The 26,353-nt window shown below is 39.5% G+C and overlaps 2 protein-coding genes across 2 annotated transcripts in view; one reads left to right on the top strand and one right to left on the bottom strand.

The window, feature by feature from the left end:
* The window catches only part of IGSF11 (immunoglobulin superfamily, member 11), a 206,091-nt gene extending 185,679 nt beyond the window's left edge, over window positions 1-20,412 (bottom strand). Inside the window, exon 1 of the mRNA XM_011987198.1 lies at window positions 20,159-20,412. The gene's annotated coding sequence lies outside the window, so the exon portion shown is untranslated. The remainder of the gene's footprint in view (window positions 1-20,158) is intronic.
* On the top strand, window positions 20,326-26,043 carry LOC105544633 (chromosome unknown open reading frame, human C3orf30). The gene is made up of 5 exons (XM_011987200.1): window positions 20,326-21,085; window positions 21,182-21,377; window positions 21,522-22,170; window positions 22,758-22,901; window positions 25,812-26,043. The coding sequence occupies exons 1-5, from the start codon at window positions 20,536-20,538 to the stop codon at window positions 25,878-25,880; spliced, it is 1,608 nt and encodes a 535-aa protein (XP_011842590.1). The 5' UTR covers window positions 20,326-20,535; the 3' UTR covers window positions 25,881-26,043.
* The last annotated feature ends 310 nt before the right edge of the window (window positions 26,044-26,353 follow it).

Here is a 26,353-nt window from a genome sequence, read left to right as displayed (position 1 = left end):
GATTCCCACCTAAACATATGCTAGTCAAATGGAACAAAGTCAGACACAAAGAGAGAAACCTGAAAGCGGCAAGAGAAAAACAACTTACCATGTACAAGGGATCCTCAACAAGATCAATAGCTGACTTCTTATAAGAAACCATGGAGGCCAGAAGACAGTGGGATAAGATCTTCAAAGTGTTAAAAGAGTGAGTCGCAGCCTGGGCCATTCACCACAAGCTTCCTTAAGAGCCCATGCACCTTAAGTGAACATTGGTGGATGCCTGGCAGTACTCTCCCTGGGCCTGTGGTGGTAGTGGCCACAGGGTCAGGTTCCTTTGCCTGGGTAAAGAGGAGGGAAGAATGGGAAGGACTATGTCTTGTTGTTTGAGTGCCAGCTCAACAGCAATACAAGAGAACACCAAGTAGATGTCTAAGGTTTTTTACTCCAGTCCCTGGTTCCTGGACAACATCTTTGGACCCACCTGGCACATGAAGTAACTCATTGACCTGAGGACAAGAACTGAAGCTTGACTAGCCTTGCCACTTGACACCTGCTGATTGTACAGCCCTAGGGCCTTGAGCGAACATAAGCAGTAGCGAGGGAGTGATTACAGCAAGCCTTGGGCAAGATCCAGTGCTATTTTGGCTTCAAGTATGACCCGCTGCAGCAGTCCTAGTGGTGGTGGCCACAGAGGTGCTTCTGTCATCCCACTCCCAGCTCCAGGAAATTCAGCACAGAGAGAGAGAGAGAGACTGTTTGTTTTGGAGAAAGTAAGAGAAGAGAACAAGATTCTCTGGTAATCCAGAGAATCCATCTGGATGTTATCCAAGACTGCCAAGGTAGCACCGCTATGAGTCTATAAGAATCACAATGTTACTGAGCTCAAGGTGCCCCCTAATGTAGATATGGCTTAGGTCACAATACCCAAGTCCTTTTGATTACAGGGAAAACTTTTTGAAAAAGGATGGGTACAAATAAGCCCAGACTGTGAAGACCGCAATAAATACCTAAGCCTTCTGCCCAGACGCCAATGAACATCTACAAGCGTCAGCACCATCCAGGAAAACATGACCTCAACAAACAAGCTAAATAAGGCACCAGGGACCAATCCTGGAAAAACAGAGATATGTAACTATTCAGACAGAATTCAAAATAACTGTGTTGAGGAAACTCAAAGAAATTCAAGATTTCTTTGAAGGAATTCAGAATTCTATCACAGAGATAGAGAAGGAATTCAGAATTCTATCACATAAATTTAACAAAGAGATTGAAATAATTAAAATAAGCATAAATTCTTGAGCTGAAAAATGAAACTGAAATATTAAGAAACACATCAGTCTTTTTGTTTGTTTGTTTGTTTTTTGAGATAGAGTTTCTCATCATCCAGTCTGGAGTGCAGTGACACGATCTCAGCTCACTGCAACCTCCACCTCCCGGGTTCAAGAGATTTTCATGCCTCAGCCTCCCAAGTAGCTGGGATTACAGGTGCCTGCCACCCGCCTGGCTAATTTTCATATTTTCAGTAGAGACGGGGTTTCACCATGTTGGTCAGGCTGGTCTCAAACTCCTGACCTTAGAGTTCGAGACCAGCCTGACCAACATGGTCATGGGCAGAATAAATTAAGCAGAAGAAAGAATTAGTAAGCTTGAACACAGACTATTTGAAAATATACAGTCAGAAGAGATGAAAGAAAAAAGAATAAAAAATAATGAAGCACACCTACAGGATTTAGAAAATAGTTTCAAACGGGTAAGTTATTGGCCTTAAAGAGGAGCTAGAGAAAGAGATAGGTGTAGAAAGTTCACTCAAAGGAATAATAACAGAGAAGTTCCTAAACCTAGAGAAAGATATCAATATCTGAGTACAAGAAGATTATAAAACACCAAGCAAACAAGTCTACCTCAAGGAGGTACTAAATAGTAATCAAATTCCCAAAGGTCAAGGATAAAGGATCCTAAAAACAGCAAGAGAAAAGAAACAAATAACATACAATGGAGCTCCAATACATCCGGCAGCAGACTTTTCAGTGGAAATCTTACAAGCCTGGAGAAAGTGACACAAATTTAAAATGCCAAAGGAAAAAAAACTTTTACCCTAGAACAGTATATCTGGCAAAAATATCTTTCAAACATGAAGGAAAAGTAAAGACTTTCCCCGACAAACAAAAGCTGAAGGACTTCATCAATACCAAACCGGGTTCTACAAAAAATTCTAAAGGAGGTACCACTTCAGTCAGAAATAAAAGAATGTTAATGAGCAATAAAAAATCATCTGAAGGAGCCGGCAGTGCCAAGATGACCAACTAGAAGCAGCTGCATTTGGAGGCTCCTGTTACACGCGTCCATATAAGAGACCAACTGAGCAGGCTTAGTGTAAGCAACAAGGCTATTTATTCACTTGGGTGCAAGTGAGCTGAGTCCGAGAAAGGGGTCTGCAAAGGGTGGTGGGATTATCATTGGTTCTTATAGGTTTGGGATAGGCAGTGGAATCAGGAGCAATTTTTTGCGGGCAGGGGATGGATTTTACAAAGTATATTCACAAGGGCAGGAAGGAATGTTAACAAAGTACATTCACAAGAGCGGGGAGGGTGTATTGTCACGAGGCAGGGAGGAATGTTACAAAGTACATTCACAAGGATGGGAATATCACAAAGTACATTATCACAAGGGTAGGGGAATGTCATGATGGCCTGACCATGGTGCGGCCAGCTCAGAGGACTTTACAGCTCCCATCAAAAAAAAATCATAATAGATGTGTGAATCCTTCACTGGCAACCAAAGTATCCAGGTTCTCTCATCAAAACTGAGTAGAAGGCTGGCATGACCCATGGAAAGAAGGGAGAGCAGTGTGGTGCTGCAGCCCACCTGAGAACCACACATGGGGAAGGGGAACCACCTCTCCCCAGCCAAGGGAGGCAGTGAGTGAGCATGCTACCTAGCTGGGGAAACCGTGCAACCCACGGATCAGAAGACCCCATTTGTGAACCCATGCCACCGGGGCCTAGCATCCCAGTCCTGGAACGTCTGGATTCTTACAGCCTTTCAGCTGGAATCCGCTTAAGCCTACCAAACTCCTCGGGGGAGGGGCAACCGGCAGCGGCTGCTGCTGCCTCCTGTCTAAGCTGTTTGAGCTCCTTGAGGGAGGAGCAGCAGCCAGCACTGGGACTCACAACTGCCTAACATGCTAAGCTCCCTAGGTGGGAGAAGGGTGACACCCATTTCTATAGCTCCAGGCTGTGCTTTTCCGCCGCTGGAGCCAGGGAGGCTGGACAGCTTGGTCCCAAGACTTGTCCCCACAGCCGAACACACTGGCTATGGCAGTCAGCAGCCAGAGTGCCTCTTCAGGTCTAACCCTGACCCATCTTTCCTCAGTGGGTGAGACTTCCCTGCAGGATCTCCAATAACTCCAGCCAGAGGCTCAGGGACAGAGTTCAGATCTCCCTGGGCCTAAGCCCCTAAGGGGAGGGGTGGCTGCAGTCTCTGCAGCCCAGTAAACTTAGCTGATCCTCTTCGTGGTTCTGAGGAATCCAGGCAGCCCAGACAAGTGTGTTTGCCCGCAAAACACACCCTCTCCACCAAGGGACAAAGTGCTTCACTAAACGGGTCCTGCTCCCTGTACCACCCAACTGGGTGAGGCACTTCAACAGGGGTTGTCAGACACTCTATATAGGAACGATCCTACTGACATCAGGTTGGTGCCCCTTGAGGTCAGAGGTCCCAGAAGAAGGAGCAGGTACCAATGTTGGCTGCTCTCCAGCCTCCTTGAATGACATCTCCAGGCACGGGAGCAAATCAGATAAGGCCTGAAGCAAATCCCCAGCAAACTGCAGCAGCCCTAAAGAAGAGGGACCTGACTATTGAAAGAAAAACAAGCAGAAAGTGTGACAACAACAGCATCAACAACAAAAACAACAACAAAAAGGCATCTACAAAAATCCCATCCAAGGGTCAGCAGCCTCAAAGTCCAAAACTAGACAAACTCATGAAGATAAGAATCAATGAAAAAATGCTAAAAACCCAAAAGGTCAGAGCGCCTCTTCTCCTCTGAATGATTGCAATGTCTCTCCATCAAGGGCACAGAACTAGATGGAGGATCAGATGAAGGAATTGACAGAAGTAGGCTTGGGAAGATGGGTAGTAAAAAACGATGATGAGTTAAAGAAGCATGTTCTAACCCAATGCAAAGAAGCCAAGAACCTTGATAAAAAGTTAGAGGAATTGCTAACTAGAATAACCAGTTGAGAGAGGAACATAAATTACCTGATGGAGCTGAAAAACACAGCACAAGAATTTTGTTAAGAATATACAAGTATCAACAGCTGAATCAACCAAGCGGAAGAAAGGATATCAGAGTTTGAAGACCACCTTATTGAAATAAGACATGCAGACAAGAACAACAACAACAACAAAAAGAATGAAAAGGAATGAACAAAGCCTCCAAGAAATGTGGGACTTCATAAAATGACCAAACCTACGAGTGATTGGAGTAGCAGAAGGAGACAGGGAGAATGGAAACAAGCTGGAAAACACACTTCAGGATATGATCCAGGAAGATATCCCAAGATATGATCTCCTGGGAAGATCCAGGAAAACTTACACAACTTTGCCAACATGCAAATTCAGGAAATACAGAGAACACAATTACTCCACAAGAAGATCAACCCCAAGACACATAATCATCAGATTCTCCAAAGTTGAAATGAAGGAAAAACTGTTAAGGGCAGCCAGAGAGAAAGGCCAGGTTGTCTACAAAGGGAAGCCCATCAGACTAATAGCAGACCTCTCAGCAGAAACTCTACAGCCAGAAAAGATTGGCAGCCAATATTCAACATTCTTAAAGAAAAGAGTTTTCACATATGTAACAAACCTGCACGTTATGCACATGTACCCTAGAACTTAAAGTATAATAAAAAAAATAAAAAATAAAAATAAATAAATAAATAAAAATAAAAGAGTTTTCAACCCATAATTTCATATCCAGCCAAATGAAGCTTCATAAGCAAAGGATAAATAAAATCCTCTCCAGACAAGCAAATGCTAAGGGATTTCATTACCAGCAGGCCTGCCCTACAAGAGCTCCTGAAAGAAACACCAAATATGGAAAGGAAAAGCCAGTATCAGCCACTGCAAAAACACATCAAAATATAAAGACTAATGACACGTGAAGAAACTGCATCAACTAGTGTGCAAAATAATCAAAGAGCATCATGATGACATGATCAAACTCCAAACATAACAATACTAACCTCAAATGTAACTGGGACTGGGCACAGTGACTCACACCTGTAATCCCAGCACTTTGGGAGTCCCAGGCAGGTGAATCACCTGCAGTCAGGAGTTTGAGACCAGCCTGGACAACATGGTGAACCTCCATCTCTATTAAAAATATAAAAATCAGCCGGGTGCAATGTCAGGTGTCTGTAGTCCAGCTACCAGGGAGACTGAGGCAGGATAATCATTTGAACCTGGGAGGTGGAGGTTGCAGTAAACTGAGAGTGTGACACTGCATTCCAGCCTTGGTGACAGAGTGAGACCCTGAAAAGAAGGAAGGAAGGAAGGAAGGAAAGAAAGAAAGAAGGAGAAAAAGAAAATATAACTGGGCTAAATGCCCTAATTAAAAGACACAGACTGAGAAAAAAGGAGTCAAGACCCATTGGTGTGCTGTATTCAGGAGACCCATCTTCTGTGCAAAGACACACACAGGCTCAAAATAAAGGGATGGAGGGAAATTTACCAAACAAATAAAAAGAAAAAAAAAGCAGAGTTGCAATCCTAGTCTCTGACAGAACAGACTTTAAACCAAAAAAGATCAAAAAAGACAAAGAAGGGTATTACATAATGGTAAAGGGAACAATTCAACAAGAAAAGCTAACTATTCTGAATATATGGGAGTGTAAATTAGCTCAACCATTGTGGAAGACAGTATGGCAATTCCTCAAGAATCTAGAACCAGAAATACCATTTGACCCAGCAATCCCATTACTGGGTATATTCCCAAAGGAATATAAATCATTCTACCACAAAGACATATGCACATGTATTTTTATTGCAGCACTATTTTCAATAGCCAGGACATGGAACCAACCCAAATTCCCATCAATGATAGGCTGGTTAAAGAAAATGTGGTACATATACACTATGGAATACTATGCAGCCATAAAAAATGAATGAGATTGTGTCCTTTGCAGGGACATGGATGAAACTGAAAGCCCTCATCCTCAGCAAAGTAACACAGGAACAGAAAACCAAACAGCACATATTCTCATTCATAAATGGGAGGTGAACATTGAGAACACATGGACACAGAGAGGGGAACAACACCAGGGCCTGTTGTGGGGTGGGCGGTGAAGGGAGGGAACTTAGAGGATGAGTCAATAGGTGCAGCAAACCACCATAGCACACATATAGCTATGTAACAAACCAGCACGTTCTGCATACATGTATCCCGTTTTTTTTTTTTTTAGAAGAAATAAAGAAAAATAAATCATCTAAAGGTACAAAATTCACTGGTGATAGTAAGTACAAAGAAAAATACACAGAATATTATAACACTACAACTGGGGTACGTAAACTACTCTTAAGTAGAAAGACTAAATGATTAACCAATCAAAAATAATAACTAAAATATGAACCATATGAAAATAATAACTTTTCAAAAAATAGTACTATAAGATATAAATAGAAACAACACAAAGTTAAAAAGCAGGGGGATGAAGTTCAGGTGTAGAGTTTTTGTTAGCTTTTTGTTTGTTTTCTTATTCAAACAGTGTTAAGTTGTTATAAACTTAAAATAACTGGTTATAACATAGTACTGGCAAGCCTCATGATAACCTCAAATCAAAAAACATACAATGGATACACAAAAGATAAAAAGCAACCATGTACAAAGGCTTACATCTGTAATCTCAATGATTTGGGAGGCCAAGACAGGTGGATCATTTAAGCCCAGGAGTTCCAGACCAGCTTGGAAAATACAGTGAGACACTGTCTCCGAAAAAAATTAAAAAATTAGCCAGGTGTGGTGGCACACGCCTGTAGGCTCAGCTACTCAGGGAGCTGAGGTGAGAGGATTGCTTGAGTCCGGGAGGTCAAGGCTGCAGTAAGCCATGATCACACCACTGCACTCCAGTCTGGGCAACAGACCAAGACCCTGTCTTAAAAAAATAAATAAAATTTAAATTTAAAAAATTAAAAGCAAGAAATTAAATTATACCATGAGAGAAAATCACCTTCACTAAAAAGAAGACAGAAAGGTCTGGTTTCTGTTCCAAGATGGCTGAATAGGAAGGGCTCCGGTCTGCAGCTCCCAGCATGACTGATGCAGAAGACAGGTGATTTCTGCATTTCCAACTGAGATACCTGGTTCATCTCATTGGGACTGGTTGGAGAGTGGGTGCAACCCACGGAGGGTGAGCTGAAGCAGAGCAGGGCATCACCTCACCCAGGAAGTGCAAAGGGTCGGGGGATTTCCCTTTCCTAGCCAAGGAAATCCATGGATAGACTGTACCTGGAAAACTGGTACACTCTCACCCAAATACTGCACTTTTCCCATGGTCTTAGCAACCAGCAGACCAGGAGATTCTCTTCTGTGCCTGGTTTGGCAGGTTTCATGTTCACAGAGCCTTGCTCCCTGCTAGTGCAGCAGTCTGAGATCGAACTGCAAGACTGCAGCCTGGCGGGGGCAGAGGCGTCTGCCATTGCTGAGGCTTGACTAGGTAAACAAAGTGGCTAGGAAGCTTGAAGTGGGTGGAGCCCACTGCAGCCCAGCAAGGTCTACTGCCTCTACAGACTCCACCTCTGTGGGCAGGGCATAACTGAACAAAAGGCAGCAGACAACTTCTGCAGACTTGAACATCCCTGTCTGACAGCTCTGAAGAGAGCAGTGGTTCTCCAGACAGACTGCCTCCTGAAGTTGGTACCTGACCCACATGTAGCCTAACTGGGAGACCTACCTAGTTAGGCCTACCTCCCAGTAGAGGCCAACAGACACCTCATACAGGCAGGTGCCCCTCTGGGACGAAGTTTCCAGGGGAAGGATCAGGCACAATATTTGCTGTTCTGCAATATTTGCTGTTCTGCAGCCTACACTGATAATACCCAGGCAAACAGGGCCTGGAGTGGACCTCCAGCAAACTCCAACAGACCTGCAGCTGAGGGATCTGACTGCTAGAAGGAAAATGAACAAAGAGAAATGAATAGAATAAATATCAACAACAACAAAAAATCCTCACCAAAACCTCATCTGTAGGTCACCAACATCAAAGACCAAAAGTAGATAAAACCACAAAGATAGGGAGAAATCAGAGCAGAAAATCTGAAAATTCTAAACACCAGAGCACCTCTTCTCCTCCAAAGGATTGCAGCTCCTTGCCAGCAACAGAACAAAGCTAGACAGAGAATGGCTTTGATGAGCTGACAGAAGTAGGGTCAGTAAATAACAAACTTCTCTGAGCTAAAGGCGCATGTTCTAACCCATCCCAAGGAAGCTAAAAACCTTGAAAAAAAGGTTAGATGAATGGCTAACTAGAATAAACAGTGGAGAGAAGACCTTAAATGACCTGATGGAGCTGAAAACTACGGCATGAGAACTTCATGATGCGTGCACAAGCTTCAATAGCCAATTTGATCAAGTGGAAGAAAGGATATCAGTGATCAAAGATCAAATTAATGAAATAAGTGAGAAGACAAGATTAGAGAAAAAAGAGTAAAAAGAAGAGAACAAAGCGTCCAAGAAATATGTGACTATATGAAAAGACCAAATCTACATTTGATTGGTGTTACCTGAAAGTGACGGGGAGAATGGAACCAAGTTGGTAAACACTCTTCAGGATATTATCCAGGAGGACTTTCCCAACCTAGCAAGGCAGGCCAACATTCGAATTCAGGAAATACAGAGAACACCAGAAAGATATTCCTCGAGAAGAGCAACCCCAAGACACATAATTGTTGGATTCACCAAGGTTGAAATGAAGGAAAAAATGTTAAGGGAAGCCAGAGAGAAACATCAGGTTACCCACAAAGGGAAGCCCATCAGATCAACAGCAGATCTCTTGGCAGAAACCCTACAGGCCAGAAGAGAGTGGAGGCCAATATTCAACATTCTTAAAGAAAAGAATTTTCAACACAGAATTTCATATCCAGCCAAACTAAGCTTCATAAGTGAAGGAGAAATAAAATCCTTTACAGACAAGTAAATGCTGACAGATTTTGTCTTCACCAGGCCTGCCTTACAAGAGCTCCTGAAGGAAGCACTAAATATGGAAAAGAACGACTGGTACCAGTCACTGCAAAAACGACAAATTGCAAAGACCATCAATGCTATAAAGAAACTGTATCAATTAATGGAAAAAGTAACCAGCTAGCATCATAATGACAGGATCAAATTCACATATAACAATATTAACCTTAAATGTAAATGGGCTAAATGCCACAATTAAAAGACACAGGCTGGCAAATTGGATAAACAGTCAAGACCCATCAGTGTGCTGTATTCAGGAGACCCATCTCAAATGCAGAGACACATATAGGCTCAAAATAAAGGGATGGAGGAAGATCTAGCAAGCAAACAGAAAGCAAAAAAAAAGCAGAGGTTGCAATCCTAGTCTCTGATAAAACAGACTTTAAACCAACCAAGATGAAAAGAGACGAAGAAGGCCATTGCATAATATTAAAGGAATCAATTCAACAAAAAGAGCTAACTATCCTAAATATATATGCACCCAAAACAGGAGCACACAGATTCATAAAGCAAGTCCTTAGAGACCTATAAAGAGACTTAGACTCCCACACAATAATAATAGGAAACTTTAACAACCCACTGTCAATATTAGACAGATCAACGAGACAGAAGATTAACAAGGATATCCAGGACTTGAATTCAGCTTTGCACCAAGTGGACCTAATAGACATCTACAGAACTCTCCACCCCAAATCAACAGAATATACATTCTTCTCAGCACCACATCACACTTATTCTAAAATTGACCACCTACTTGGAAGTAAAGCACTCCTCAGCAAATGTAAAAGAACATAAATCACAACAAACCGTCTCTCAGATCACAGTGCAATCAAATTAGAATTTAGGATTAAGAAACTCACTCAAAACCACACAACTACATGGAAACTGAACCTTCTCCTGAATGGCTACTGGGTAAATAATGAAATGAAGGCAGAAATAAAGATGTTCTTTGAAACCAATGAGAACAAAGACACAATGTACCAGAATCTCTGGAACACATTTAAAGCAGTGTGTAGAGGGAAATTTATAGCATTAAATGCCCACAAGTGAAAGCAGTAAAGATCTAAAATTGACACCATAACATCACAATTAAAAGAACTAGAGAAGCAAGAGCAAACAAATTCAAAAGCTAGCAGAAGACGAGAAATAACTAAGATCAAAGCAGAACTGAAGGAGATAGAGACACAAAAACCCTTCAAAAAATCAATGAATCCAGGAGCTGGTTTTTTGAAAAGATCAACAAAATTGATAGAATGCTAGCAAGACCAATAAAGAAGAAAAGAGAGAAGAATCAAATAGATGCAATAAAAAATGACTCCTATTCAACATAGTATTGGAAGTTCTGGCCAGGACAATCAGGCAAGATAAAGAAATAAAAGGTATTCGATTAGGAAAAGAGGAAGTCAAAGTGTCCCTGTTTGCAGATGACATGATTATATATTTAGAAAACCCCATCATCTCAGCCCAAAATCTCCTTAAGCTCATCAGCAACTTCAGCAAAGTCTCAGGATACAAAATCAATGTGCAAAAATCACAAGCATTCCTATACACCAGTAACAGACAAACAGAGAGCCAAATCATGAGTGAACTCCCATTCACAATTGCTTCAAATAGAATAAAATACCTAGGAATTCATCTTACAAGGGATGTGAAGGACCTCTTCAAGGAGAACTTCAAGGAAATAAAAGAGGACACAAACAAATGGAAGAACATTCCATGCTCATGGATAGGAAGAATCAATATAATGAAAATGGCCATACTGCCCAAGGTAATTTATAGATTTAATGCCATCTCCATTGAGCAAAATGACTTTCTTCACAGAATTGGAAAAAACTACTTTAAAGTCCATATGGAACCAAAAAAGAGCCCACATAGCCAAGACAATCCTAAGCCAAAAGAACAAAGCTGGAGGCATCACACTACCTGACTTTAAACTATACTACAAGGCTACAGTAACCAAAGCAGCATGGTACTGGTACCAAAACATATAGACCAATGGAACAGAACAGAAGTCTCAGAAATAATACCACACATCTACAACCATCTTTGACAAACCTGACAAAAACAAGAAATGGGGAAAGGATTCCCTATTTAATAGGAGTGGCGAGAGAGGGCATCCTTGTCTTGTGCCAGTTTTCAAAGGGAATGTTTCCAGTTTTTGCCCATTCAGTATGATATTGGCTATAGGTTTGTCATATACAGCTCTTATTATTTTGAGATATGTTGAATCAATACTTAGTTTATTGAGAGTTTTTAGCATGAAGCACTGTTGAATTTTGTCAAAGGCCTTTTCTGCATCTGCTGAGATAATCATGTGGTTTTGGTTCTGTTTATGTGATGGATTACATTCACTGATTTGCATATGTTGAACCAGTCTTGCATCCCAGGAATGAAGCCAACTTGATCATGGTGGATAAGCTTTTTGATGTGCTGCTGGATTTGGTTTGCCAGTATTTTATTGAGGACTTTCGCATCAATGTTCATTAGGGATATTGGTCTAAAATTCTCTTTTTGTTGTTGTGTCTCTTCCAGGCTTCTGTATCAGGATACAGTTTTTATCCATAAGACAGGCAACATTGAATGCTGGTGAGGATGTGAATAAAAGGGAACCCTTGTAGACTGTTAGTGAGAATGTAAATTATTTTCACTATGGAGAAAAGTTTGGATGTTCCTCAACAAGAAAAAAACTAAAAATTGAGCTACCATATGATCTACAATCCCATTGTTGGGTATATACCCAAAAGGAAGGAAATCAGTATACCAGAGAGATATCTTCACTCCCATGTTTATTGCTGCACTATTCACAATAGCCAATATTTGGAAGTAACCTGAGTGTCCATCAACAGATTAATGGATTTTTTTAAATGTGATATGTATATATACAACGGAGTAGTACTCGGCCATAAAAAAAGAATCGGGCCAGGTGCAGTGGTTCACGCCTGTAATCCTAACACTTTGGGAGGCCAAAGCAGGCAGCTCACTTGAGTTCTGGAGTTCGAGACCAGCCTGGCCAACATGGTAAAATCCCATCTCTACTAAAAATACAAAAATTATCTAGGCATAGTGGCACATGCCTGTAATCCCATCTATGTGGGAGGCTGAGGCCCAAGAATCGTTTGAACCTAGGAGGCGGAGGTTACAGTGAACTGAGATTGTGCCACTGCACTCCAGCCTGGGCAACACAGCAAGACTCTGTCTCAAGAAAAAAGAATGGGATCCTGTCATTTGCAACAACCTGGATGGAACTGGAGATCATAATGTTAAGTGAAATAAACCAGGCACAGAAAGACAAATTTCACATGTTCTCGCTTATTTGTGGGAGCTAGAAATAAAAACAATTGAACTCATGGAGATAGAGAGTAGAAGGATGGTTAACAGAGGCTGGGAAGTATAGTGAGGAATTGGGGGAAAGTGGGGATGGTTAAGGAGAACAAAAGCATGGAAGGAATTAATAAGACCTAGTACTTGCTAGCACAACAGGGTTAGAATAGTAAAAAAATTAATTCTACATTTTAAAATAAAAGAGTGTAATTGGATTGTTTAAGACACAAGGATAAATGCTTGAGGTGATAGATACCCCAATACCCCATTTACCCTGATCTGATTATTACACATTGCACACTTGTATCAAAATATCTCATTTAACCCATAGATAAATACACCTACTATGTAATCAAAACACATATATAAATAAAAATGAAAAAATAGGTTATACATTTCCAGAAAATAAAAACTGACATAATCACTATCAAATCATCCTGCCATATAAAATACTAAAATGAGTCCTTCAGGCCAAAATGAAAGCATACTTGATGGTAATTCAAATCTATGTAAAGAAATAAAGAGCACTAGTAAAGGTAAGTACTTAGATATTTGATGTGGTTTGGCTGTGTCCCCACCCAAATCTCTTCTTGTAGCTCCCATAATTCCCACATGTTGCAGGAGAGACCTGGTGGGAGACAATTGAATCAAGGGGGTGGATCTTTTCCATGCTGTTCTCATGAATAAGTCTCATGAGATCTGATGGTTTTAAAAACAGGAGTTTCCCTGCACAAGCTCTCTCTTTTTGCCTGCTGCCATCCATGTAAGACAGGACTTGCTCTTCCTTGCCTTCTGCCATGAGTGTGAGACCTCCCCAGCCACAACTCTAAGTCCATTAAATCTCTTTATTTTGTAAACTGCCCAGTCTTGGGTATGTCTTTATCAGTAGTGTGAAAAATGGACTAATATAATATTATAAAAGACGTTATAAACACACTTCTCTATGTAACTCTTTCCTTCTCCTACCTGTTTTAAAAGATAACAGCATAAGTCAATTATAATAGCTGTGTGAATGGGTTTATATTCTGTAAAGGTATAATTTGTATGAAAATAGTAATACAAAGAATGGTGAAGGGAACGTAGATATACTGGAGTGAAGTTTTTATATAATGCTGAAGTTATGTTAGCATAAATCCAAACAAGATTATTTTAAGTTAAGATTAAACTAACTGTAATACTCAGATAAATCGGTAAGAAAATAACTCCAGAAACAGTAAAATAAACAGCAATTGAATTTAAAAGGTACACTAGGAAATATCTATTTAACACAATGAAAGAAGGACTTGAGGAACAAAAAATATATGACATATATAAAATAAACAAAACATGTATATCTTACTTATAAATCAAAAGGCAGAGATAGTCAGAATGGACCCTCCCCCGAAAAAAAAAATCCAACTATACCACTACGTCTGTACTGTCTACAAGAGACAAACTTTAGATCAAAAGACACAAATAGGTTGAAAGTAAAAAGGTTTTTTAAAATATGCCATGCATGAAGTAATCAAAGACAGCTGGAGTGGCTATACTACTACAACCCAAAATAGATTTTAGGACAAAAATTGTTACTAGAAAAAGTACATTTTATAATGATAAGAAGGTCAATCTATCAGGTATACATAATGATTATAAACGCATATGGCCCTAACAACGGAACTCCAAAAATATATGAAGCAAAAACGTACAGAATTGAAGTGAGACATGGATAATTCAAGAATATAGATGGAGATGTCAATACTCCACTTTGAATAATAGAATGAACAGCTAAGAAGAAGATCAACAAAAAAATAATAGAATGAACAACTAAGAAGAAGATCAACAAAGAAAGAGAAGACTTAACTAACACTATAAACCAACCAGACCTAACAGACTTCTAGAGAACATTCCACCCAACCCAGCAGAATATACATTCTTTTAAGTGCACATGAACATTCTCCAAGATAAACCATATGTTATACCATAAAACAAGCCTCAGTAAATTTTAAAAGATTAAAATCATACAAGGCCAAACACAGTGGCTCATGCTTGTAATCTCAGCACTTTGAGAGGCCGAGGAGAGTGGATCACCTGAGGTCAGGAGTTCGAGACCAGCCTGGTCAACATGGCGAAAACCAGTCTCTACTAAAAATACATAAATTAGCCAGGCATGGTGGCACATGCCTGTAATCCTAGCTACTCAGGAGGCTGAGGCAGGAAAATCACTTGACCCAGGAGGCAGAGGTTGCAGTGAGCTGAGACCATGCCATTGCACTCCAGCCTGGGCCACAGGAGACTCTGTCTCATTAAAAACAAACAAACAAACAAACAAAAAAAAAACATACAAAATATATTCTGCAATCACAATGAAATTAAAAGATAAATCAACAGAAAAAAATTTAGAAAAATTAGAAATAAGTGGAAATTAAACAACACATTCCTAACTAGCCAATGGATTAAAGAAGAAATTACAAAAGAAATTAGAAAATACTTTAAAAGTATTTTCTAAAGCATAAAAGTATAAATCCAAATGAAAACACAACATACTAAAACTTATGGGATACAGAAAAGCAATGCTTAGAGGAAAATTTGTTGCTATAGAGGCCTATATTTTAAAAACAGCAAAGGTCCCAAATCAATAACCTACTTTTCCACCTTAAAAAACTATAAAAAAGAACAAACTATACCCACACCAAACAGAAGGAATGAAATAATAAAGATTAGAGAGACGTTAATATAATGGAGAATATAAAGTGAGAATATAAAAATCACAGAAAAATAATTTAGAGGTGGTTTTTTTCAAAATATCAACAAAATTGATAAGCTTTTAACTAGGTTGACCACATTTAAAAAAGACTCAAATGACTAAGTAATGAAAAAAGGGACATTACAATATAGATTATATTATCTAATATATTAAATACATTAGATAAAATATCTAATATGTATTTCTAATATCTATATATATCTAATATAGATATACATTGTCTAATACATATGGGCATATTCTCAGAAAGGCTTAAATATCAAAACTACTGTGCTACCGTGTTTATTGCAGTATTATTGTGAATAAATAGCCAAGATATGGAAACAACCTAAGTATCCATCAACGAAACTCTGTCAGGATGGAAAAGTGGCTATAAAGAGAGCATTCCTCAAAAACATTGAAACGCAACCTGCTGGCATCTGGGTAAAAAGACTAAAATCATGGTTAAGTAATGGACATACCGAAAGCTTAGGAGGAAAAGCTGGGGAGAGAGATTATTTGAATAATTAGTTTATCAAAAAGTTTCTGCATGTATTGGACATCCAGAAAAGCACATGCATGCCCAGGGAATGATGCATGTAATATACAAACTGTCCAGACTTAACTTTTGGTTTTTTATTATGAAGTATGCAAAGAAAGAAGAAAGTATGGCTAGGAGAAATTAAAATAAACTGCTACTAAGGAAGCACAGATACTGGACCAAAACTTTAAGTCAACTGTCTTAAAAATGTTCAAAGAGCTAGGGGAAGATAGGTCAACTGAAATTGTTGAGCCTGAAGAAAAGGAAGAAGAATGAAGAAAAATTTACAGAGCCTCAGAGACCTATAAGACACCCTTAAGTGTATCACTTATGCATGGTGGGAGCTCCAGAAAAAGAGGAGAGAGAGAAAGGGAAAGAAAAAATATTTAAAGAAGTAATGGCTGAAAATGTTACAAATTTGATAAAAGAAATGAATGTATACATTCAGGAAGCTCAACAAACTCCAAAAGAATAACATAAAAAGATCCACACTGATACATGACAGTAAAACTTTCAAAAGAGAAAGATATTTTGAAAGAGAAAATCTTGAAAGCAGCAAAAGATAAGTGATTCCTCACATAAAAAGATACTGAAGATGAACAGCCAATTTCTCAGCAGAATTCATGGAAGTGAGAAAGCAGTGAGACAACATACTTACAGTTGAAAAAAATACCATCGACCAGAAATTCTACATTCAGCAAACTACTTTTCAGAAATAAAGAAGAAATTAAGACATTCCCAGATAAACAAATCCTAAGGAGTTCATCTAGAGTAGGCCTGCCATACAAGAAATTCCAAAAGGATATCCTCAAGTAGAAATGAAAGATACAATACCTTGAAGTCATATGAAGAAATAAAAAAAATACTGGTTTTGTTATCTATATAGGTGATTTAATAGCCAGCATCATATGTTTGGTTTGAACCTCTTTTTATGTATGATTCAAATGATGGATGTACAAAATAATTACAATAAACCTATGTTAATAGGCCCACACTGTATAAAGATGCTATTTGTGACAACAATAACACACAAAAAAAGAAACAGACATGTATTATATAAGAGCAGGGTTTTGTATACCATTGAAGCTAGGATGGTTTTAATTTAAAATAGGCTGTTATAAGTTTAGGAGGTTAATTGTAATCCCTAAGTAACCACTAAGACAATAACTAAAAATATATACACAGAAAAGGAATGAGAAAGGAATCAATATGATACACTATAAAAAAAATCAACTCAACACAAAGGATGGTAGTAACGGAAGAACTGAGGAACAAAAAAGATATAACAAATAAAAATAAATAGCAAAGGCCGGGCACAGTAGCTCAAGCCTGTAATCCCAGCACTTTGGGAGGCCAAGACGTGCAGATCACAAGGTCAGGAGATCGAGACCATCCTGGCTAACACGGTGAAACCTTGTCTCTACCAAAAAAATACAAAAAATTAGCTGGGCGCGGTGGCGGGCGCCTGTAGTCCCAGCTACTCGGGAGGCTGAGGCAGGAGAATGGCATAAACCTGGGAGGCGGAGCTTGCAGTGAGCTGAGATCCGGCCACTGAGCTCCAGCCTGGTGACAGAAAATAAATAAATAAATAGCAAAATGACAGAAGTCCTTCCATAGCAGTAATTACTTTAAATGTAGATGGATTAAGCTTTCCAACAAAAAGACAAAGATTGGCAGAATAGATTTTGAAAAATGTGATCCGACTACTTAGTGTGAGATTCTTTTTAGTTTCAAAGACATTAATAAGTTGAAAATACAACTATGGAAAAAGATATTCCATGCAAATAATAACCAAAAGAGAGCTAGAGCTGCTATACTAGTATCAGACAAAATAAAAAACTGTTATGAGGGATGAAGAAGTGCATTATATATTGATAACAGTGTCAATTAAACAAGAAGATTTTATTTCTTCTTGTTTATAATATTTATTTATAGAAAATAATTATTTGTAGAAAACAACAAGCTCAAATTTTGTGAAGCAAGCATTGACAAATTTTAAGGGAAAGGCAGAGAGTTCTACAATAATAATTGGAGATTTTAATACTCCACTTTTTTTTTTTTCGTGAAATAGGGTGTCACTCTGCTGCCCAGGCTGAAGTGCAGTGGCACAATCACGGCTCAGACAGGCTCAACCTCCTGGTCTCAGGCAATCCTCCCACCTCAGCCCACCAGTAGCTGGGACCACAGGTGCATACCACCACACCCGGCTGATTTTTGTGTTTCCCACTTTCAGTAATGAGTAGAACACTAGACAGAAGAGCAGTAAGAAAATATAGGACTTGAACAACACTATCAACCAATTAGACCTAACACCTATGAAGAACATTCCACCCAACAACAGCAAATATACATTCTTTCCATGGAATATTCTCCAGGATAAACCATATGTTAGGCCACAAAACAAGCCTTAATGTATTTTAAAAGACTGAAACCATACAATGTATCTTCTCTGAACACAGCAGAATGAAGCTAGAAATCAATAAAAGAAGGAAAACTGGAAAATTCATACATATTTGGAAATTAAACAACATACTTTTAAACAACCAATGTATCAAAGAAAAAAAATCACAGAGAAAATATCTTCAGATGAATGAAAACATAACACCAAAAATTTGAGAGATGCAGCAAAAGGATCAGCTCAGAGGGAAATTTGTAACTACAAAACAGCTACATTAAAAAGAATAAAGATCTCAAATTAATAAATCATCATTTTGTAAAATATATACATACCTATAGATATAGACACAAAGATTTGCATGGGGATATTTCCAGAAGGATACACATCAAAATGTCAAGAAAGGTTATCTCTTGAGTGTTTGGGAATTTTTTTCTTTATGCTTTCTTTTTTATATTTCTACGATTATTACATTTAAGTTATAAAATGGAAGAATAAATCTCCAAAACCAATAACACTTTGAAGCTACAAGCCATAGTCCAAGAGCTATTTTACTCTAAACACAGTATCCAATTGTGTCATGCACTTTTAAATAAATAAGGTAGATAATTCATAAAGTTACATTCAACGAGCACTTCCTGAGCACCTGTTATATTCTAGGCACTGTTACATAAATGACTTTACTTCAGAGTAGTGTGCTTAGATTCCCTTTTCCATTCCTAAGTATGGTGTCAAGTGTATCCACTCTCCCTGTCACACTTTGATCACAAGTATTTGAATTTGGATTTTAAGTCTCATTTTTAATTGTTTAATGCAGTTGAATCCTTACTAAAGGAATATCTGGCATCACACTACCAACCCTTGGCCTGCCTCAGTGATTTCAGCCCAGCCGCTCCCTCAAGTGCTGGCCACACTAATGGCCAGGAAGACGACGACCAGAAGAACCAGGCCGAAAGGCAGGCAGATAACCACACTGCTCACAGAATAGCTGACCAGACTGCCCTAAGAGTGCCTAGCCAGGCTAAGTCCAACATATTTAGCCAAGATCAAATATGTCTCATCAATCACCACCTCTGTACTGGCCTACTCCTGAAAGTAGACAGCCTACTGACTCTGAGGTGCATTCTTAAGGTGGATTGCAAAGCGGGAGGGCCAAATGTCAAAACCTGGGCCCCACTGGCCGACACCATCAAATACAAATTCTCCACTTGTTAAATATTCCTTCTGGTATCTTTCTCCACTTTCCTTACTCCCTTCCTTTCTGGAACTCTGGTTTGGCCTCCTTCTAACTCGCTTCTCTGCGGTAAGACCACTAGATGGTGCAGTTTTAGAACCCATTCTCACTGGATCTTCTCTCCTCTCTCTGGCTCTCCCGCCATAGATCACATGTCTAATTCAGCAAGAAAACACCTTGGGGCAGGAGTTTCCACTGCCAAGACAGCTATACCCAAAGGGGATAGAAAACAACTGGTGACCTGTCCTTTGGACGGGGGAGAGGATGCTCCTGCAGGAATAAACTGCCAAGGGGTGTGTTAGGGGTGGAGAGCAAAACTCTTTTCTTTACATTCTTTTCTTGTGAGGGCAGATCCCTAAGATTGTAATAGCATTAGTGTTAGTAAGACTAAACTCTTCCTGGTACTACTGAAAACAGCACTGGCACTGTAAAGGTAGTACTGAAAAATGTAAAAGAATATAATGTGGTTGTGTTACCACAACACTGAATAGAGTCAAAGAAGAGTAACTTTTAGCAAGACTATTTACTTAGCACAGCGCCCAGTCTAGCATCATACTGTGCATTACATCTGTGATTAGAGACAAACTCAGTACCAAAGTGTGAATTTGAGTTATTGGCAATAGCAACAACCTCTGTTCAGGTTTGTGGTCCTCGTGCAGCTGGTTGTGTGTTCATCTGCTAACATTTGGAGGTGCGGTGGGGGATGTTAATCAGGGGAGCAGTACCTGAGAGAGGGCCTTTTTCTCACACACTGCCGAGAACCTCCGCGAACAAGAGAGAGGGTAAATCTCGAGGTGGCGATGCACGGAGCCCCGTGGCCTGGTCGCTCGGCTTGGGGAGGAGAAGCTCTAGCTGCCAGAGCCTGGGAATCGCCTCTTCTCAGGAGATGGCGTAGTCCCTGCGCTCGCCTGCGCCCGGCAGTGTCAGCTGACGGCCATCCCTCCACTTACAACAGCGGGGCGGCCACTCGCCCTGACGCGCGCAGAGACCCGAACAAAGCCCGTGGGAATCATGTGGCGTTCCTGAAGGGTCACCTAGACGACCCAGTCCAGCTCCACCCACAGTGCCTGGCAACCTAGACCAGTCAGGGACGCGGCAGGAAATGGAAGAGCCTCCGCAAGAGGCTCTGGCTGAACCCTTGGAACATGAAAGCCCAGCCGCTCCCTCAAGTGCTGGCCACACTAATGGCCAGGAAGACGACGACCAGAAGAACCAGGCCGAAAGGAAGGCAGATAACCACACTGCTCACAGAATAGCTGACCAGACTGCCCTAAGAGTGCCTAGCCAGGCTAAGTCCAACATATTTAGCCAAACTACCAATGGAGTAGCTGAACAAAATGGGCGTAGTACACCTGGTCAGGCTGGCCACAGAGCATCCGACCCTGCTAATGTTTCTGACCTTAGAGCAGATGATCAGGTTGACCAAACACCATCTGAACAAACTGAAGGCAAGGCATCTAGCCAAGCTAATAATGTACAGTATGAACAGAGTGATGGTCAGGTGTCTGGCCTGACCGAGGAAAGAACTGCTGAACAGATTGAACGAAGATTATCTAGCCAGGCTGAGAGAGTAACTTCTGGGCAGATTGATGGTAGACTGTCTATGCCATCTGACCAGAAAGGTTCCAGACAGACTGACCACAGAATGTCAGGCCAGGCTGAGAGAAGAACTTCCGAGCATATTGGTGGTAGATTAGCTACACAGTCTAACCGAAGAGCTTCTGAACAGACTGACCGCAAAATGGCAGGCCAGTCCGAGAGAAGAGCTTCCGAGCAGATGGACCGTAGACTATCTGACAAGGCTGAGGGAATAACTTCTGAGCAGATTACATACACATTATCCAGACTATCTGAGAAAAGACCTTCTGTGCAGATTGACAGTGGGCCATCCGTACCATCTGACCGAAGTCCTTCTGTGCAGATTGACAGTGGGTCATCCGTACCATCTGACCGAAGTCCTTCTGTGCAGATTGACAGTGGGTCATCCGTACCATCTGACCGAAGTCTTTCTGTGCAGATTGACAGTGGGTCATCCGTACCATCTGACCGAAGTCCTTCTGTACAGATTGATAGTGTATCATCCGTACTATCTGACCAAAGACCTTCAGTACAGATTGACCGCAGAATGTCAGGCAAAGTTAGGAGAACTTCTGTGAAGACTGACTACAGATTGGCTAGCCTGGTTGACCAAGGAACTTCTGAGCAGATTGACCTCAGATCGCATGGCCTCATTGACCACAAAACATCTGTAAAAACTCACCACCAAGTGTATGGCAAAGCCACTGAACTAGCTGAACACCAGACTATTGACCAAGCTCATAGTAATGCTGATCAACCTCCAGTTGACAAGGCTGACTACAGTGAATCTGACCAGATTGACCACTTAGCAGACAGACAAGCTAATCACAAAGACCAACTGTCTTCCTATGAAAGACATGACCAGTCTGAAGACAGGATATTTCCCCAGTTAGGCAATAGCAAGAAGGACAAAGAGGCTGACTACAGAGTACAACCCTGCAAATTTGAGGACAGCCAAGTAGACCTCAATTCCAAGCTTTCAGTTGAAATGGAAACTCAAAATGCAACCACTACCCCAGCCTACCACCCAGTTGATGCCAGATTCACCAGTAATTTCCAAGCAAAAGACCAAGCCCTTTTCCCAAGACTCCCCTCCATCTCATCCAAATTGAACCATATTAGTAGTCAAGAAAAAACTCAAGCCGTAGCAACCAAATCTGTAAGTTAAATGGGCATTTGATACCTACCTGGGAGATCAGAGATCTAGATGGGGCCTGGAGAGTAGAAATAGGGGTACAATGGAAGGGCATATATTGCATCAAGGATAAAGAAAAAACGCACATGTTGTGGTATATGTGACCCATAATTTCAGGAAGGGCAAAAGAAGGATGGGAAATAAAAGAGAAGTATTGCCTTCTCTACTCCCAAAGGCCGTTCAGGAAGGATTAAAAACCAGGATTCAGGAAACCTGCCTTTTACGTCCTGGTTCTGCAGCTAACTCTCTTAAGTCATTTTCCCTCTCTGGGCTTCTACCAGGAGACGGGAATTTGGAGTCGATTAGAGATCCCTGCGAAGGGAAAAGTATTTGAAGTTGATTGGCAATGCCTAGGGTACCCCCCAGGACATGAGGTGCATTATATTGCACCTGGAGACCTGGAGGATTATCCAAGTCTCTCTTAAAAATGTGTCTTTTCTCCAGCTCCTGGTGTTAAGATCTCAAATTGACATCAGATTTCACTGATAATGACAATTCCTAGGCCCTTCAGGTTTACTAAGGATTCTTTGGTGGGGGGATTTAAATTTCAGGATGAATTTTCAGAAATTGAGCAAGGAAAGAGTTATCGTATACGCAATCAAACTTGTAGAAGGTTCCCTTCTATAGTTTATGAAGATCCTTATCAAGTTGCACTCCAATACATGGAAAAACACCACATTCTGCAAATATTCCAGGTAAACCTCTCAATTCCTCTCTTTAATTGTAAGTTTTTCAAGAGGTACAAGAAAGGGTGTATTCTGTAAAAAGGGATATATTCTAATTGAGAAATTAATAAGTGCATTAAGATGTAGTTACCATAAGTAGTAAATGATAAACACCAAATAGATGATACCATTGTATGAAGCCATTCAGAGGGATTATAGATCAGGTAGGTTGGTTGATAGGGAAAAACTTGGCCAAAGGTTAAAGAGCCAGACTAGGAAGGAAGGACAAAATATTATCAATTGAAAAGAAGAGAAAAAGGAAATCCAGGCAGAAGTATTATACCATCACATGTTGCTTAATAATGAGGATATGTTCTGAGAGTTCTGAAACATGCATCATCAGGCAATTTTGTCACTGTGTGAACATCGGTGTACTTACACAAATCTAGATGATATAGCCTACCACACACTTAGGCTATATGGTATAGCCCATTGCTCCTAGGCTACAAACTTGTATTGTACATTATTATAATGAATACTGTAGGCAATGTAATACAATGGGAAGTATTTGTGTATCTAAACATAGAAAACATACAGTAAAATTACCATATGAGAGATAAAAATGGTACACCGCTATGGAGTACTTAACTATGTATGGAGCTTGCAGGCCTGGAAGTTGCTCTGAGCGAGTCAGTGAGTGAGTGCGTGCTGAGTTAGTGTAAAGGCCTTGGATGTTACTGTACAATACTGTAGACTTTAGAAACATTGAACACTTAGGCTACACTAAATTTTTTTAACATGTTTTTCTTCAAAACTAAATTAACTTTAGCTTACTGTAGCTTTTTAACTTTATAAACTTTTAAATTTTTTAATCTTCTGACTGTTTTGTAATAACACTTAGCTTAAAATACACATTGTACAGCTATACAAAAATATTTTTCTTTACATTCTTATTCTGTAATCTTGGTTCTATTTTTAAATTTTTTTTTACTTTTATTTTTCTACTTTTTTAACATTTTTGATTTAAAACTAAGACACAAATACACACTAACCTATGCCTACAGGGTCAGGATGATCAATATCACTGTCTTCCGCCTTCACAACTTGTCCCACTGGCAGGTCTTCAGAGGCAATAAATGCATGGAGCTGTCATCTCCAGTAATAACAATGCCTTCTCCTGGAATACCCCCTGAAAAACCTCCCTGCTGTTTTACAGTTAACTTTTTTTAAATAGGTAGACAGAATACATTCTAAATAAATCACATAGCAAGTACATAAACCAGCAACATAGTCATTTATTTTCAAGTATGATGTACTGTCATAACTTCATGTGCTATATTTTTATACGACTGGTAGCAAAGTGGGTTTGTTTACACCAGCATCACCACAGACACATGATTAATGTTTTGCACTATGGCATTATGACAGCTATGACAGCTATGACGTCACTAGACAATAGGAATTTTTCAGCTCCATTAAAATCTTGAAACACATCACTATATGGAACATGACTATACTTTCAAAAGATGACCAATCTCGTAACCATCTAAGAATCCACATGCTCTAGAGGGGAAAAGAAATACTTTAAAATTGCTTCTAATTCTTCAAGTTACAAATCTCCTTGACCTCAGTATGTGGTGCTGGAATTTGTGGTTAGAAAGGTGTAAAATAAGAATGGCTTACCTCAAATGAAAACCTTTAAACTGAAAATTTTTGAATGTAAAGAAGTAGAGCATAGAGGAAAGAGAACAGATTTTGTAATCTGTTAGCCCAAGGCTCAAATCCTAACTTTGTACTTCTTGTCTTTGTGATTTGGGAAAAATTACTTAACTTTTGTGAACCTAAGATTCCTCACATAAAATAAGGATAAGTGATGTCTACTTCATTAACCTTGGTCTATGCCTTTTCCTTTTTCAAATGTCTTTTTGTTGGAAGAGTACTAATGTCTGGGTTTCTGGCTTTAATTAAAGAACTACTAATTATTAAACTGAAGGATGAAACCTGTTGAGACTTCCATTGAGACAGTAGTTTTAATCATTTTATAATTTTCTTCACCTGTGAAGAAAAAAATGCTTATGCATGCAATATTGTTATACGAAAAAATAGTAATTAAATATGTGTTCAACAGAAATAGATATAAAACACATAATGGAATGATGTTGGTGCCTTAGATAGACCTGAATATTTTATCCTGAAATCTGCCTGATTGTTATGCCCTGCAAGTGAGAATTGTGCTTACTTTATTATAATTCTTTAATTTATTCAATAACAACAAAAGTATGGAAGTGTATCTAAAGTTTTATGTATACTTTTTCATAATATTATAATACTGAACATCATTTTTGCCATTTATAATCAAATGTCTCAGAAGGAAGATTCTATGCAAAATTGTGTAGTGTTTTAAAATTTTTATTCAAAAAGTTTTTCTCGTACTGTTCTTCAAAGCAAATAATTTATTAATTTCTCAATCTAGCAAGATCACGATTCTCAAAACAAATATTTTCTTCCAAACTTTCTCACTATCTCTTTGATCTTGGAAACTAGTGAAAATATCAATTGCTATTTATACTAAATTTTTATTTCTCTAAATTTTACCTTAATTTGACTAATTTTATTGGTAATAATAAAGTAAGCTGTTACTTAATTTCTTCAAAATACCATAGTGAGCCGGAAATAGTGGTGTGCACCTATAGTCCTAGCTACTCAGGATGCTGAGGCAGGAGGATTCCTTGAGCCCAGGAGTTTGAAGCTATAGTGAGCTATGAACTATGATAGTACCACTGCATTCCATCTTGGGTGACAGAGTGAGAACCCATCTCTGAAAAAAACAAAAGCTATGGTATGTGTTAGGTTAGTGGGAGAGATAGCATCAAATATAACCTGTCCACATAACTTTTGCTCAGAGCCATAATATGTTGCCTTATGCTCTCTCTCTCTCAGCAGATTACTGAAAACTTAGTCTATGAAAAGCCAGAGGACCCCCTGAATTTTATGCTGTGCCAGGTATAGAATTGGAGAAAAAGAACAACCTTTTAATTCTCTTTATTGTAAAATACAGCACACATACAGCAAAGTGTATAGAACAAAGTACGTACAACTCTGAATTCTTATGAAGCAAACATACCTTTGATTACCATTCAAGTTTTAAAAAAATAAATAAAACATAACCAGCATCCCAGAAGCCCCCCTCCTTTCCCTCACAGTTATTACTTCCCACAAAAGGATTCTTTATGACCTTTATGGCAATGACCTCCTCACTTTTCTTTATAATTTTATCACTAAACCTGAATCATGAAACACTTGTGTTTATATTTGTCAGCTTTTGAACTGCATATAAAGGGAACCATGTCATATGTAATCAATTGTATCTGGTTTCTTATGCTCAAAATTATGTCATTGGGATTGATCCATGCTGTTGTATGTGGCAATAGTTCATTCATTTTAATTGGCAGGGGTGTCCAATCTTTTGGCTTCCCTGGGCC

This window comes from Mandrillus leucophaeus, unplaced genomic scaffold (assembly GCF_000951045.1).
Source record: "Mandrillus leucophaeus isolate KB7577 unplaced genomic scaffold, Mleu.le_1.0 Scaffold302, whole genome shotgun sequence".
NCBI lineage: Eukaryota > Metazoa > Chordata > Mammalia > Primates > Cercopithecidae > Mandrillus > Mandrillus leucophaeus.
Note: the sequence above shows the minus strand (reverse complement) of the source record. Positions and strands in the feature narration are given on the sequence as shown.